Genomic DNA, 16,984 nt, shown 5'->3' with positions numbered 1-16,984 from the left:
ATTGTAAATCAATACAAACATTCTGGAGAACAATTTGGAGGTATTTTCAAAGGGTAACCAAATCATGCAAAAACTTTGATCCACTAATACTACTTCTGGGCCTGTATCACAATATGTTATTCTATTAAAAAATGAAAGGATCTACATGTGCAAAAATATTTATAGCAGTCTTTTTCTTAGTAGCAAAATATTGGAAATTGAGGGAATGTCCATCAATTGCAGAATTAATGAACAATCTGTGGTATATGAATATAATGGAATAAGAAATGATGAAAAAGACAATTTCAGAAAAACCTGAAACAAATCGCAAGAACTGATGCAAAGTGAAATAAGTGGAACCAGCATCCTGCCATCTGGGGGAGGGGGTAGGGGGGGTAAGAGGTGAAAAATTGGAACAAGAGGTTTGGCAATTGTTAATGCTGTAAAGTTACCCATGCATATAACCTGTAAATAAAAGGCTATTAAATAAAAAAAAAAAAAAGAAATAAGTGGAACCAGGAAAACATTATACATAGTATGAGCAACATTGTGTAATGACCAACTATGACTAATCCAGTACTTTTCAGCAATACAATGATTCAAGACAAGTTCAAAGTACTCATGAAGGAAAATGATATCTATAAGCAGATAAAGGATTGATTGATAGAAGCATTTTTTCACTTTATTCTATTTTTGTGTTTTTTTCTTTTTGATCAGATTTTTTCGTATTTGTGATTAATATAGAAGTATGTTTTACATGATAACACTTGTACAAACTATTATCAAACTGCCTACCGCTTTCAAAAAAAGTGGAGAGAAAGGGAGGATGAAACATTTGAAACTCAAAATCTTGCAAAAATGAATGTTAAAAATTTGACATGTAACTGGGGAAAATACTATTTAAGAAAAAAGTGAAAATATTATTTGAATGAAAGATAACATGAATCATTTTCATCAATCCTTAACATTCCTGTAATACTTTGTTTTTCCCCTTTGATATATTAAAAGGAAATGCAGAGGAAATATATATATATATGTATATATATATATACATACATATTATATATATATATATATATATATATAAACTCATTGACATTCTTCTATTACCCCTTCTCCTCTTCCATGTTAAATGTTATTATTCAATCGATTTCAGAATGTTTTTTTGCTCTTTTCCTAGTTTCATATCTTCACAAAAACAGTAAAATATAATAGAGAACTGACTCAGGAAAACTTGAGTTAAAATCATTCCTCTAATACACATTGGCTGACATTAGACAAGTCAATTAACCTGTCAAAGTTCCAGGAAAGTCACTAAGACTTTATTTTGCAGAGAAAATATATTGGTAGAGGGAATTTCCTTGCTTGGGAATTATCTCTTCAAATTAAATCACAGACAGATCCAATCATTCTGGAGAGCAATTTGGAACTATGCTCAAAAAGTTATCAAACTATGCATACCCTTTGACCCATTCACACAGAGAGAAATATTTCATCTAAATCAATCCATTTATTAAACACCTGCTATGTGTCAGATACTGTATTAGACAATGAGAATACAAAAAAAAATGAAAACTCCTACCATCAAAGAGTTGATATTCTATCAGAGGAAACAACATGCATGCATACATACACACATACACACATATTGAATACAAAGTAATTTTGTAGAGGAAGTGAGTAGCAACTGCATGGAATATTAATTAGGCAAATACTTCACTGGAAAAGTGGTACTTGAGCTAGATTTTGAAAAAAAATCAAAGTATTCTAAGGTAGAGATAGGAAGTGATGCATTTTCAGAATGGCAGTTGGAACATCCAGTGCAAAGGCATGAAGATGAAGCATCATGTAAGGTACAGCAAGAAAGCCAATTGACCTAGACTTTGGAAAGTGAGAAGTTGGTATGTGGAATGGGGTGGTATTTTGGAAAAGTTGAAGTAGCTAGTTTGTGAAGGGCTTTAAAAGACAAGTGGTGTTGTAGCAAAAGAATCCCAGTGTAATTTTTTGAAGTAAATGTCCTTCTCTGGTGAATTAAGGCAAATTAGTAAGTGTCTGAGGCCAACATTAAACTCAGGTCTTCCTGATTCCAGAAAGTTCGATGCTCTATCCAGTGAGTCCCCTACATGCTTCACTTTCACAGAGACCTGTGTGTTTCTGTTCTCTTCAAACATAAAAAAGGATATAAATGGTGTTTGCTCAGATTATATAATTATATTTAGAACTGGAATTCAAATGTACTGAAAGCTTTCCTTAGATTTTTGCAGAGAATTTCAGGGCTTGAATTAATTGAATCCAATTCAATGCTATAATTTATAGAATACCATTACCATGATATAATCTTATGGATATAAGTTTATGGAGTATTTCTTTCCATGATTCTGAAATTGACTTCAAGGTGAATTAGATAGGAACCTGGGATCAGAGTTAGGGCCAATGGTAGTGAAGGTGAAAATTGAGTGTATACAATATGCCCCAAGTGATTTCATTGAGAAGGCTTGAGAGATAAATAATGAAATCAAGTTGATGTCTGTATTCTCTTTCATGTTTTGTTTTACCTATCTAAGATGTTTATATATAATATGCAAAACCAAATATAGCACAAATAATTACTACCCTCAACTCACTTAAATGCTTTCCTCTATTAAAAATAGAAAATAATATTGCTTTGGAAGCTAATCTCCTATTTGAAGACGTGTCCAAATTACGAAGTTAATAGATAAATTCTAGAAGTCTTCCTCCACATTTAGCAGTCTAACAACTCTGTCCTAACCTCCAACTCTACCATTATTAGAAGGTCAGTTTCTGGAAATGGTTTATAAACTATATTTAATCCTTAAATATAGACTATATAGATTGATGCATTGAAAAAGTCTGAAAACATATGCAGTATGCAACACAAATGGACTTCCCAACTCCAAGAGATAGATTGAAGATGGCCTCTTCTACTTCATAATTCAAGTTGTTTCTTTATTAATCTATTCAATCTATTAAGTTTCATCTTTTTCCTAAAATGTTTCAAACTTTTCTTTCTTACTGGATACATTTTCTTTTCTTTTAATGTATTGGTGAGCTCAGTTTTAAAAAGTAGATCTTCCTGAGCTACATCTTCAACACCATTGTTCTTTAGAACACATGATTTTGTTTTCTCCTATGTTTTCTAGTGGATGCAGAATAGTTGTTTTATCCTATTTCTTTTCCTTTGTATTTGAAGGATCCTGATCATTTGCAAAATTTGTCATATCTAAAATGAATTGTTAAATTCAATCAGTGTGAAAAAATAAAAATTAAAATGAATTTTTAAAAAATAAAAAGAATTCAATCAGTATATTGAAATTTACATCATTGGTTTTATTTTTTTTTCTGGAGATTATCTGTGAATTCTCTCAATTGGAACTGCATCTTCTATATTCAGAAATTCTTGTCATTTATTTTTTTATTTTTTTTTGTCCTGTCTCTTTTTTTCTGGGATACTTAGAATCTTTAAGAGTCTTTAGGCTTCTTCAAGATTAGTATGTTTTTCTTGCACAGTGAGAATATTTTCTTTCAATATTCTTATATTTAGCTTTTTTTTCTTCTAGATTGCCCTTCACTTCTATATATTTATATTCCAAATCAGTCATTCTCTCTTCTGTTTTTTACAAGAAGTTTTTCTATTTTGTCTATTATTTTTATTGTGCCAGATAATAAATTTTACACTCATGATTCCCTTTTTACCAGTAAGAAACAGCATTTCATATTTCTAGGTTCTCCTCAAATTCCACAAAGCTCTGCCTCATTATTTCCCCTTGTTTTTCAGTGTTTATTCATAGCTGACTGAACTTGTTTATTACATCTTAAGACCATATTTTCTTCTGTTGTTAATATTTTCCCCATTGGTTTATCTGCTTGATTAAGCTCTTTGAGTTTTCTGCTTTCTGAGATCTTTCATAATTTCACCTCACTCTCTGTTACTCCTTTATTCACTTTCTGACTTTGTCTCTTCTGATGGTGCTCTCCTTGACGGATGGATTTCAAAGGTATCAGTGTCCTCCCATGCCAAATAATTTCTGGTTCACCAGCCTAGGTCTCTGCCTCAAGTGACTTTTGGTTGACCACGACTGACTCAAACTGGATTTTGTGCTCTTTCCCTGGAATACTGAAGTACTTCACATACACAATATCTTGTAGTAGTGTCATTTCCTACTCCCTCTATTCCTTTGCTTCCTAGTCCAGTATTGTGCTAAGGTTGTCCACTATGGGACCATCAGTTCAGTGCTGCATTGTGACCCCTAGCAGTCATGCTGGCTGACTACAATGCCCTGAACAAATTTCTGCAGCCTGGAGCTGAGATCTACATGGCACCAGAAAGAGGAAGCTAGTACCATAGTTAGAGGTGGTTTTGTCATAACCTATGATGTGTCCTTGGTTATGTGAATACACTCTTACAGCCAGTACCATGGAAGGTGGGAAAGGGTGCTGAGTAAGCTTAAGTTCAGCAGATGTCAATTCATCTTTATTTTTAACCTTTTAGATTCTGGGTGTCCCAGATCACAGAAATAGCTGAAGTTGCTTTATTTGGTACAAAATTTCTCTTTTAGGGAGATTTGAGAGATCACAGGGCTAAGGGAAAATGTCTCGTCTGCCATTTTGTTGCTTAGGTGACTTGGAAGGTTAATGCCATCTAATTTACCTCCCTTATTTCATACAGTAAGAAACTAAAGCCTATGGAAGTAAAGTGACTTGCAGAAATTCATGGAAAGGAAGAGAAGAGGCCCAAATTGAATGGTTGCTAGTGTTTATCTGTCACTTTAAGATTTGTAGAGCACTCTACAAATATTATATCATTTTCTCCTCATAACAATCCTGGGAGATAGGTAATATTATTATCCCCATTTTAAAGAGAAAGAATCTGAGGAATAGAATTGCCTAGAATTAGATCCTTAATAAATGTCTGAGGTGTAATTTCATGACATCCAATGAACCACCCAGCTGCCTATATAGAAATAAGTCTTCGTCATTGCCAAATTAAGTTCACCATAGTTTTTTAATGTCTGTCTCTGGAATTGAATTTATATTAGCCATACATTAATATGTATATGAATTTTATAACAAATTAACTTGTGCTAAAATAAATGGCTTGATTATTTTTAATAAATTTTAGCATATCATAAAAATGCACCTGAGCTTTTTTTTAAAGTCATTTTGCTGAATCACAGTTAACTACAGTAATCATACAAAATGTGTTGCTAGGACTAGCTGAAACAGATAGAAAAGGCATCATATACTTCTACTGTAAAATATTGTAATAATTAGTTTTTCCTCAAAGTGATATTCTTCCTATTTGATGTATTCTGCATTTACTTGTTCTGGTGGAAAATTATCTCATAGAAATCATAGAAGAGACTAGAAGACAGCTGAATGAGGAAAGCATAAAATGAGTGAATTCAAGACATAACTATCAAAGATTAAAGAGCAAAGGTAATTAAAAAACCCTAACATTTGGTACCTAAACATAGTTGACAGTAGATAAAACACAAGAAGCATAAGTGGTGTGGACATAGTCACCTTCAACAGAGTCAAATGGTGCTTTCTTATTTTTATTTTTGTACATCAAAGCATAATATTTTCCTTTTCATTTTCTTTGCTTCACTTGTTATTTGGGTTATTTAGTTGTTTTTTTTTTTTTGTTAAAGAAATGATCAACATGTATTTTAACTTCTTTAAAAAAATATGAATATGAACAACTATGTTATTTCCCTGGACATTCTGAATTTCATAGTTATGTTGTTCTAAGTGATTGAACTACCTGATAAACAACATGACATTGTCATGTGGTAGATATATTAGAATATATCTAAAACCTCATGTGAAAATGCCATATAGTCCCTTTTGGTAAAATTCTATACATATTTCCACATTTATCATTCTGCACAAGGAAAATCATATTAAAAAATAGGGAAAATGAGAATAAAAGCAAACAACAACAAAAAAGGTGAAAATACTATGTTGTGATACACATTAAATCCCTCTGAATCATGTCATTGTCCATCGAAGTTGATTATCACATAGTTTTGTTGTTGCTATGTACAATGTTCCCTTGATTCTACTCCCTTCACTTAGCATAAATTCATGTCAGTCTCTATAGGACTTTCTGAAATCAACCTGCTTATCATTTCTTATAAAACAATAATATTTCATTGACTTGATATACCATAACTTATTCAGCCATTTCTCAACTGATGGGCATCCACTCAGATTTCATTTTCTTGCTACTATATAAAGGCTGTTACAACATTTTTGCCCATATAGATCATTTTTCTTTTTGATGATTTCTTTGGGATACAGACCCAGTAGAGACACTGCTGGATCAAAAGGTATGCAGTTTGATAGCCCTTTGGGCATAGTTCCAAATTGCTCTCCAGAATAATTGCGTTACTTCTCAATTCGATCAACAATATATTAATGTCCTGGTTTTCTCACACCTCCTCCAACATTTATCATTATCTTTTTCTGTCATCTTAGTCAATCTGAGAGGTATATAGTAGTATTTCAGAGATGTCTTAATTTGAATGCCATACTTTTCAAAGAGATAGTAGATAAAAAAAAATGAACCTTAAACAAGGATAATCACTTGTTAACATGAACAAATGGATAGAAAACCAAGATCTCATCATAGGATGAAGAAATTACTTAGAAGAGCAATCAATCTTCCATCAATTTTCCCAATTTATATTCTCATGACAAATCAAGAAAACCATAATGTGGTAGCGGTACTATGGTATCTGACTCACTTACCATATTTAAGGCTTTTAAAAAATTTATACTAGCAAACAGTTCCATTCTAAATTAGATTCCAGCTGGTGATAGCTGGTTTAATTTAATTGACAGGTGATAATAACAATAGAAAGAATAAAACATTTCAATGCCAAAATAATGTCCAACCTTAAGGCCTAATTAATTACTTCTGTAACTTTTCTAATCAACTTCAATGATGTTGGCCAGTTAAACTTAGAAAATAAATACATAAAAAGTCTTCTGAATAACAATTTACTTTTTAAAATAAACTTTAAGGAACTAAAGAAAAATAACTAGTTACTAAATATTGTTCAGAAGAACTCACCTCTTTTTGTCTGTACTTAATAGCCAATTTGAGTCTTGCAAGATCATTGCCACTTTGTTCTTCTATCAGGCTGTTATCATCTCGATAATTCAGGATGATTTCTAATTCCCTAGAACTCCTTGTCTGATCCAAAAGGTCCTTAGCAAATTGTTTGCACTGCCGGGATAGTTCTTCATATTCAGATTTAAATTCATTTTCCACTTTGCTCAGTTCTTGAAGTTCCCAACTCAGCTGAAAAGCTGTGAGAAATGGATCTTCACTTGACAATGCAATCAAAGATGGACTTGCCAACGCTTTATAGATATTGAGTCTGGAACGAGAATGCCTGAGGCTGTCTACATCTGAACTGGAAACACATTCAACACAGTTACACCGAACTTCATGGGGCCTAGGAACAGAAACACCTTTCTGGACTAAAAGTTTTATTATCTCATAATTATTTGTATGGGCTGCCAAAATGATTGGTGTTATATCTGGTGTAAATTCAGAGAACTGCTTATCAAGGAGTATTGGAGGCACCTGAAAAAAAGGGAAAAAATAACTAATCAACAAATATTTATTATTAAACACCTACTATTAGCCAAATAGAGCTTTAAGAATTAGAAACACAAATAAAATTAATGAATCCCAATGAATGTTATTCAAGTCTTGATATTTGAAATAACTTGCTATGGAAAATATAAATGATATTAAAATATATATATATATTTTTACAATTCTTGTAACACAATTGATCTGGCTTTCACTTAGTTTCTTGAAACAATATAAAATCATATCAAAAATAAATTCTTTGCATGACAACACATTTTAAATTTTACTGTGAATTTACATATTGCATTGTAATTGAAAAAAAATGTTATTACAATAGAAACTTACCCATTAAAACCTTCCCTTAAACATTTCATGTCAGTTGCCTCTTCCTCCTTCTCCAACTCTACTTTCTAGGTAGAAAATAACCTCTTATATGTTCCTGTCAATGAACAGATGTATAATTGTTTCCTTTTTTTACTTGATAAATTCTTCAATGGAAATTTCTTTTTTTTTTTTTTTTTTTTTTTGGAGGAGGGAATCCTTTGGCCGGGGAGATCATTATTATTATGTTCAATGTCCTTTCCTCTTGATACTTAACCTCATTATAAAAGGTAGCACTTTTCAGTGATATGTTATTAAGCCTTCATTATTTTGATTGCCCATTCATTCTCCCTAATATATTTTCAGGGTAAAGTACTCAAAATTGATTAATTTACAAAAAGCCATTATTGCTAAATATTGATAAGCAATAATATCAGTAATAGAATTTTTAAAAATTATCAGGATTACAACATTTATGTTTCAGAATTTTGGTCTGCCAATAATACAAGGATACTGAAGGACACAAAAACAATGGTTAATAAAGATAAACAAAATATTAAGAAATGAAAAATATTCAAAAAAATGAAAAAAGTCACTCAATCTAAGGTGAAATCCTCTTTAAAGTATAAGGATTTACTATATATTTATTACTTTTGTGAAGGCAGTTAGGTGTCACAGTAGAGAGAGTGCTAAACTCAAATCTGGCTTCAGATATTTACTAGCTGTGTGATCCTGGCCAATCATTTAATTCTATTTGCCTTCATTTCCTCAACTAGAGGGTGATAATCAATAAGACTGAATAATGACAACACTATATATGTGACTTTTAAGAAGTCAACTAGCCATTTGAAATAACCATGTATTATGTAGGCAATAAAGATTGAGAATACAAACATAAGCAGAAAGATACTCGTTGCCCTCTAAGAGTTTACATTCTAATGAATAAAAGAAGTAGGTAATATAGATTTTTTGAAAGGATACAGAGGCAGATTATTGGAACAGTTATTCTAAGTTGGCCATGGAAATAAATTCACATAAAATCATGTTCATAGAAGGCCATGTGTCACAGAGTAGTTATTACAAATGAATAATGTTTTCTGCCTTACTTTTCTTCTCCAGACTTTCTTAAAGATGAGAAAACTAAAATAGAGTTAAATGACTTGCCCAGAATCACACAGAATGTATGTAAGGCCAATTTAAGCTCATATGCCCCAATTCCTCATTTGTAAAATGGGTTGGACAAGTAAATGGCAAAATATTTCAGTATCTCTATCAAGAAAACTTCAAGTGAGTTACAGAGAATTGAAAATGACAGAAAAACAACTAAATAAAAAACTAGTCTCTTCCTACTTGTCTAATGTTTTCTAAACTTGAGCAAATGAAGTGAAATCACTGCATATATTTCACATATACTAAAAACTCAATTTTAACCCACCTAGCTAACTTTATATATAAAGTTGGATTAATTAGATATTTAAGTTAATATCTAATAATTAAATTAATTAAATATTAAATGAATATCTAATAAATTAAAATTTAAATATATGCTTATATTTAAATTTTAAGAGAGCTAAGAAATGACAGAAAACAATTGCCGCAGATAATCATTGTTCATAAACATGTGTCTGTATACATACTTGAATCCATTTGTGTACATATGTATTATATATATAAATATATATAGACAGATATGTATCTACATTTTATGTGTATGTATCTATTTATTATCTTGAGATTATATCACATACTTTGATATTGAGGATGATAACCATGAGGCATTGGAAATCCTCAGGGATCACTGAAAAAATCATTTACCTTACTATGCACTACAATATGCTTATGGGAAACAGCACTAATCATATAAGTATTTTAAACAATGTATTTCAGTCAAAGAATCTCTTTTCCCTCCTTCCCATTCCCCTGTCTTCCTTAATTAAGAATATAAGGAAAAACAAAATCTCAACTGTAAACATAAACAATCAAAGCAAAATAAATTTTGATGTGGGCCATGTAGGAAAAAATGTCTCAAATAGTAGCCTGAATCTGTCATCTCTCTTTCAAAAGGTGGATAGAATGTTTCAATAGGAGTCTACTGAAATACTTTTTAGTCATTCCATTGCTTAGAGTTCCAAAGTATTTCAAAGATATTTGTCCATACAATGTTTTTTCACCATATAAACCATTCTCTTGATTCTTGTCATCCCACCTGTATCAGTTCATATAAATTCTCCTAGGTTTCTTTGAAACTACCCATTTTTATCATTTATTACAGCACAAAAATATTCCATCACATAGATACATAAATATGTATCTATGTATCTATATTCATTCATCCATTTTTATCTACCAATATATCTATCTATCAACTGTATCGGTCATTCCCTATTGATAGGAATTCTTAGTTTTCAATTCTTTGCCACCATAAAATTAGTTAATATAGACACTTTTTTTTCTGGCATCATTAGAGTATGTTTGGTTTAGAATTGTTCTCTCCTCTAATATATCCTTGCTATTATCCCTCTTGTCTTTCCTTTATTTTCTTTGCTTCCTATTTCCTTTGTGAATAAACTATATTTCTGTACTCAGCTGTTTTTGTATATATTTTCATCCTTTGGTCAGTTCAGATGAGAACAAAAGTTGGGGCTAGGGAGACCCCACATTATATTTAAAAGACATTTATAGTAGCTCTCTTCATCATTAAAAAAAAAATAAAAGTTAAGTTACTGGTCAACTATAGGAAAATGGCTAAACAAATTGGATTATATGAATGTAATGGAATATTACTAGTCATAAGAAATTATGAAATGAAAACTTTTAGAAGAAATCAAGGAAAATTCTATGAACTGAAGCAGAGTGAATTGAGCAAAACCAGGACAATGTGACAACCATATATTATTTATTTATCTATTTAATTTATTTAAAAAGCATATGCATAGTTAATTTGCAAAACCTTCCATTCCAACTTTTCCATTCCTTCCCCCTACCCCCTACATGTTAAATATGTTAAAGCCTATGTTAAATCCAATATATGTATACATATTTATATAGTTATCTTGCAGCACAAGAAAAATCAGGTCCAGAAAGAAAGAAAAAAAAAACCCGAGAAGAAAAACAAAAATGCAAGCAAACAATTACAGAAATAGTAGAAATGCTTTTCCATAGTTCTCTCTCTGGGTGTTGCTGATTCTATTCATTAGAACTGGTTTGAATCATCTCATTGTTGAAGAGAGTCACATCCATCAGAGCTGATCATTGTATAATCTTGTTGGACAACCATATAATAAAGAAAAGCACTTTTGAAAGACTTTTAAAACTCTGCTAAGTGCAATGATAAACTACTTTTCCAAATACCAAAGATACAACATGCTACCCATTTGTTGACAGAGTATTGATAGGGCCCAAAATTTAGAATGAAATATACATTTTTTGGACATCATGATTTGCCTCAATTGAGATATGTATTCATATTTATTTATTTTTGTTCAGTTGTGGAAGGGAAACTAGAAGAGAAAATAAATTTTAAAATAACAAAATTAAAATTTTATAATTGGGGATTGGACATAATGACCTCCAAGGTCCTTTTCAACTATAAATATAAGATCTTATAATCTTACAAAATTTGGAGGCCTGAAAAAAAAGAGTAATGAGACTCTTGGTTGATAGGTAGAGGTTAAACTCCACTTCAAATATTTGAATTTTTAAAAATCAATAATTTCCTATCAAAATTTATGTTCTCTTTTATATGCCTATTTCACAGACAATGCACGTGATTTATTTAAACTAAATGTAAAATTACATTGGCAAACTTTAAAACTAAACATCAAGACTCTTAGAAAAGATAAAAGAAAATTCATGTCATGAAATTTAAAGAAAATTTGTTCAGCAAATCTTATCCTTCAGAGATAGGCTAAAACTGATCTAGAATCTAAACTTTATAAAAAAATATGTATATAATATCACATTACATAATCATCCTAGCATGAGTATATCACAGCTAATTTAGTAACCAGTCATCTCCTTGTTGAAGAAGAAGAAAATTCTAAATATTTGATACTCATACTAAGGAGTATCATAGAATTATGGAACTGGAAAGAACATAAAGATCATCTTAGTCCAAGCCTTCTTTTCCCAATTGACAGAACTGACTCTCAGTTAACCTAAATTATTTGTTTCAAGGTTGCTGATCTACTTCCTATTTTAAGATATGACTATTCCAGGAAAATTTCTCCATAACATTTTGTCTCCATTGAAGAGGGGATAAAGATAGTACCAGCCATGAAAACTTGAGGAACATCCTCAATATTCATTTTAGGTCCAAACTAGTAAATTATTTTTGTTATTACTAAACCAAACATTTTAACAGAGGAATTAACAAGGTGCTTATTTAATACTGTGACTTCCTTTTTCCCACCTTTAGAAAGAAGTATAGAAAACAATTAGCCCATAAATAGATTGATCTTTAGGTTTCCTTGTTACTCCAAAGCCTATAGTTCAGTCATTTCAATCTCCAATTCTTCTGAAATCCTCAAAATATCATGCCAGTTAGTAATCAGGACATCACATGGTAGTGGTTCAAAACATAATTTACTTAAAAATAGAAATGCAAGATAAAAATCAGGAAAAATCCATACATGCCAAGCACTCTTTATAGCTATGATTCAAGATAAAACTTTTACAAATTTTCACAGATGTAAAATTTTGCGTCCAAAACAGTCCTCAACTTATGCCTCAATTTGAAGGAAACAGGACATTCTGGGTTAATAAATTGTCTGTTTAGGCATCCATAACAGTTGTTACATTTCGATTCCTGGGTGATCGTGCTATTTGTTTCCTAAGAGATCAAGAATCTTCCTTTTCAGTCCCACTGTGAGAAGTCTTAATTCTTTAGGGAACTGAAAGAAAACAGACCATATCCTATTCTATGTCATGCATCAGTAAGAGCACTAAAACTTCTTGGAGCTACTGTTTTTCTCTGACATTGGCAGGAAAGGAATGGAAATCTCAGACTGCTGCAGCCACCTACCAGGATGTGGTATATACTATGCTACTCTCTCCTCCCCCCCACCTCACTTCTTCTTCCGTTTAACTGGCATTCTGAGTTTTCATTTCAAACTCCTGCCCCAAACTATCTCTGTGGCACTATGTACCTACTCATGTTTTCCATAGTCAAATAGACTATCTCTGTCTGCAAAGACTCATGAGAAACCAAATAAATTCCTTACAGAAGGAGAAATAGAAGGGAGAATAGAAAATAGCTAATTCACAAAACTGGATAATCTACAAAACTCAATAATCAGCCCTTGACTGATTGAGATTTGGCTATATTTGAGGGGAAAATAAACTTTTAAATAGCTTTTCTTTCTTTCCATATAATGCAGATGTGCCTTATAACTTCATTTTATAATTAAGCAAATAGTTACACCAAGGTCGTAATTAATCTAAAGTTACATTGTTGTCACTGCACCACAGAAAAACTTCCTATTCTGGAAGATCACTCTTGTTAGGTGGCTCTCTCCTCTGATTGCAGTTACTCAGGGCACTTCAATTTTAAGCAAAATACACAGTCTAGCTATGTTTTCTTCTTCCTCTTAGGCTCACACCTGACAGTCCAAATTTATTTTGCTACTATTTCTATAAAAGGGTAATCTGACTACCTCTACACCACTACCTCTTCACTTTTCATCATTCTCTTATATGTCATTTCCCCACATTAGGATATTACCTTCTTTGAGGACAAAAATTATTTTTCTTTTGATTTGTATTTCTAGCCCCTTAGTACATGTCTGACACAGAGTAAAACCTTGGTTTGGTGTTATAATTATACAGGGAAAGACAAGGAATTATGCTTGTGATTTCAGTGAGGAAAATAAGAAAATCAAATTTATTCTGAGTCAATTTTATAATTGACTCTATTCTGTATCATCCCTACTATGCTGTAAAATTGCCTAACTCATTTTTTTTGGTTTCTGAGTTAAGTTCAGAAGTTCAGCTTTCCTCTCTGAGCTAAGCTGTCCCATAAATCACCTTAATTCAAAGAAACATATTGTCTCTACACCTTTTGCTGCCCATGTTCAATTAAAGAAGATCTGTTATCTAACAAGTCTTGCAAGATGCAGGTGGGTGCCAGGAAGTTTGTTATATTTGCAATGTTGGCTGTTTTACAAGAAAATCTGGATTGTTATTGCTACGACTCTAATTAATCATGCAGGTGGACATCACCAATGAGCTTTCTATAGCAACAAGATGGAAGGAGGTGTTGTTGCTAGTCCTGCATTCCTGACTTCCATCTAATAATATAATTTTCTATAATTTATTATATTTCAAAATCTGTAACCAATTATATTGTTTCAAGCTTTTTCTTCTTGTACTTTTTCAAAATTATGTAAAGACTAGTAAGACCTCCCTTTGGCTTTTTTGATGACTGAGACACAGTAGAGAGACCCTTTTATTGATTAATGCTTGTTTGGGCTTTGATTCACATTGAGTATAAATAGCTATCATTTCTGCTTCGGTCAGAAACCCTGAGGATTTTCTACTCCCAGATTCATTTATTTATTTAGATTTTTGGACTAGGTGATCCTTTGTTCAATTTCTATCTATCCTTAATCACTGAATGGGTGAAACTTCAGTCAAATTGAGAGTAGTTGAAAACCTTAGCTTAAAAAGGCCAAGATCTCCCACTTCATCCACAGCCATCTCCAGTTGTTTTGATCAATATCTTGTCACTGGAATAGATGGCTCTGGAGGGGAAAGTGAGGGAAGTGACATCGCCCATCCTTCCTTCACTCAAATCCAATTCACTTGCATGTCAGGGCATCATCTCCCTGATGTTCTGATCCTCTTTAAGAATAAGGGGCAAATATCAGCAGCAAGAATAACAATAGCTAGACTTCTCAATAAATTGAATGTGCTTGGAATTTCATGCATCAATTTACTTTATTTTGACTATATCAAAAGGAACTCCCAAAAGAGGAAACTCTTTTGACCAATGCATATCAGCATCTTCTCTGCAATTTATATTTTTAGAGTTGCCTAGAATGCCCAGAAGTTAAGCAACCCACCCTCCAGGTTATCCTAGTAGTGAAGCTCTTTGTCTTATACTCTTTTTTCACGATGACTAATTATGTAGCTAGAATGAAGATGTCTAATGACTGAGTGATTTTAGCTTTTAGTGCCAACATTCAGCCAAGAAAAGTAGACGGTGGCTGTCACACTCAAACTACATTACCATTAAGTAATGTAGATATGTGGATGTGTTATCTATTTCTCTTCCATAAACCCTTTGTCATTTTCTGTGAAACACAATACTGAACCTTAAAAGATGCTTTAGATATGTATCTCACCCATGTTAGCAAGTCATTGCCTCCTGATCCATCACAGTTCATTTCCCTGTTTCATATTTTGCCTTCAAACAGTTCTTACATTTCTGTTCTCCCCTGCTGCACTCATGTGCTTTATTACCCATCTTAAATCTCACACTCTGTGTCCAATTATTTCTCTATTATTCTCTATTGAATACCATGTAATTATACCTTTTTCTGTGTTCTAAAATATCTAGGACACTGTAAGTATTCACTAACTGCTGTATAGAATGATAGTTTTGGCTAAACCTTCTCTGTTAGAATTGTTTTTTCTTTCTTTCAAATTTAGCTCTTGGCAAAGCTAATAACAATGGAAAACACTGTATGAACAAACTAGCTGATGAAGACCATACCACAATCAGAAGAAGCAGTCAGGGCAAATAAATTCCTAATGACAAGATTTTAGTCACATATATGGAAGAGCAAAGACCTCCTGTTTAAGGCTAATGACAACATTTGACATTTATATAGTGTTAGAAGTTTGCAAAATGATTTTTTTTATATTCATCATCTCATTTTTACCTTAAGATAGCCTGTGAGAAGGGAACTATAGACATTAGTTACCTCAGTTTACAAATAGGGAACGAATGTGCACTGAAGTTAAATGCCTTGTATATGGTCACAAGGTTAAATGTCAATCAACTAATAATCAGTTATTTATTTATCCTTACTAGGTACAACTGATATAAAGGAAGTGATCCTTGCCTCTATACTATTGGGGGATAGAGAGGAGAATTAAAAGGAAGTATCAAAGGTGGTAATTAAATGGAAGTCTTCTATACTTTAACTCCAGCCTGTTTTCTACTATGTCATGTTGCCTATGAATCATCAATAAATGAAAATAAAAATAAAAATAATTTGTATAACTCTTGCCAAAAACCTTGAATTTTAACTACAGCATGGAAATTGGGAAACTAGAAATAAAAGGACTAAAGAAGTATATGAAGACAAAAGGCACTTAAGAGATTTCACTGGCTCTTCCTACATAATATCAGCATGGTAGCTAAAAGCTTTCATTCTGCGTGGAGATAGTAAACTAATATTAGCTTTTAAGTCTTATTGAGAACTCAGGGCTATCTTAACATACCATTAATTGCTGAAACACTAATATAAGCTTCCAACAACCTAGATTCCAACAATCCAACAATGATTGACTTGTGTAAGGGGTCCATTAATGTACTAGCTGCTTGATTTTCACATAGTTTATCAATGTATTTCATCGTGAAGTCACTCAGTGCCAGGATGAGAAACATTTTGAAATTTATGCCATATTAATTTAACCAAGTATAGAAAAGTTTCTTTATCATCAGAACAGTACCTTCCAGAACACTGATGCAAAAAAACATTAAGGAGTTGTTTCCTATAGAGACATGTTTGTTCCTACCATTTGTGAGTGCTTATTCTCTACAGTCAGATATGGATATGGTTCTGTCTTTATAACAGAACATAACAAATGGTCTGCAAATTAAGCTGATTGGCATGACTTTGCATCAAGAACAGAGTTGCCATATGCTTATTTAAAATTTACAAAATTATTTAATCATAGCCTCGTTTCTTTTGTAGTGATTATTTTTCTAATATGTCTGCCTGTTTTGAACTTGAAAATATGAATGTATTTATAAAGTCAACAAATGCTTACTGACTATTTGCAAAATGTAAAGTTCCCTACTAATTTGTAAAGGTCTGAACAGAG

At 32.0% G+C, this 16,984-nt stretch overlaps 1 protein-coding gene across 1 annotated transcript in view; it reads right to left on the bottom strand.

The window, feature by feature from the left end:
- The window catches only part of TRPC4 (transient receptor potential cation channel subfamily C member 4), a 269,623-nt gene that overhangs the window by 144,652 nt on the left and 107,987 nt on the right, over positions 1-16,984 (bottom strand). Inside the window, exon 3 of the mRNA XM_031961977.1 lies at positions 7,079-7,597. Coding sequence (XP_031817837.1) covers positions 7,079-7,597 — 519 coding nt within the window. The remainder of the gene's footprint in view (positions 1-7,078; positions 7,598-16,984) is intronic.

This window comes from Sarcophilus harrisii, chromosome 3 (assembly GCF_902635505.1).
Source record: "Sarcophilus harrisii chromosome 3, mSarHar1.11, whole genome shotgun sequence".
Taxonomy (NCBI): Eukaryota; Metazoa; Chordata; class Mammalia; order Dasyuromorphia; family Dasyuridae; genus Sarcophilus; species Sarcophilus harrisii.
The sequence above is the reverse complement of the archived record's forward strand: the minus strand, read 5'-3'. Positions and strand labels throughout refer to the sequence as shown.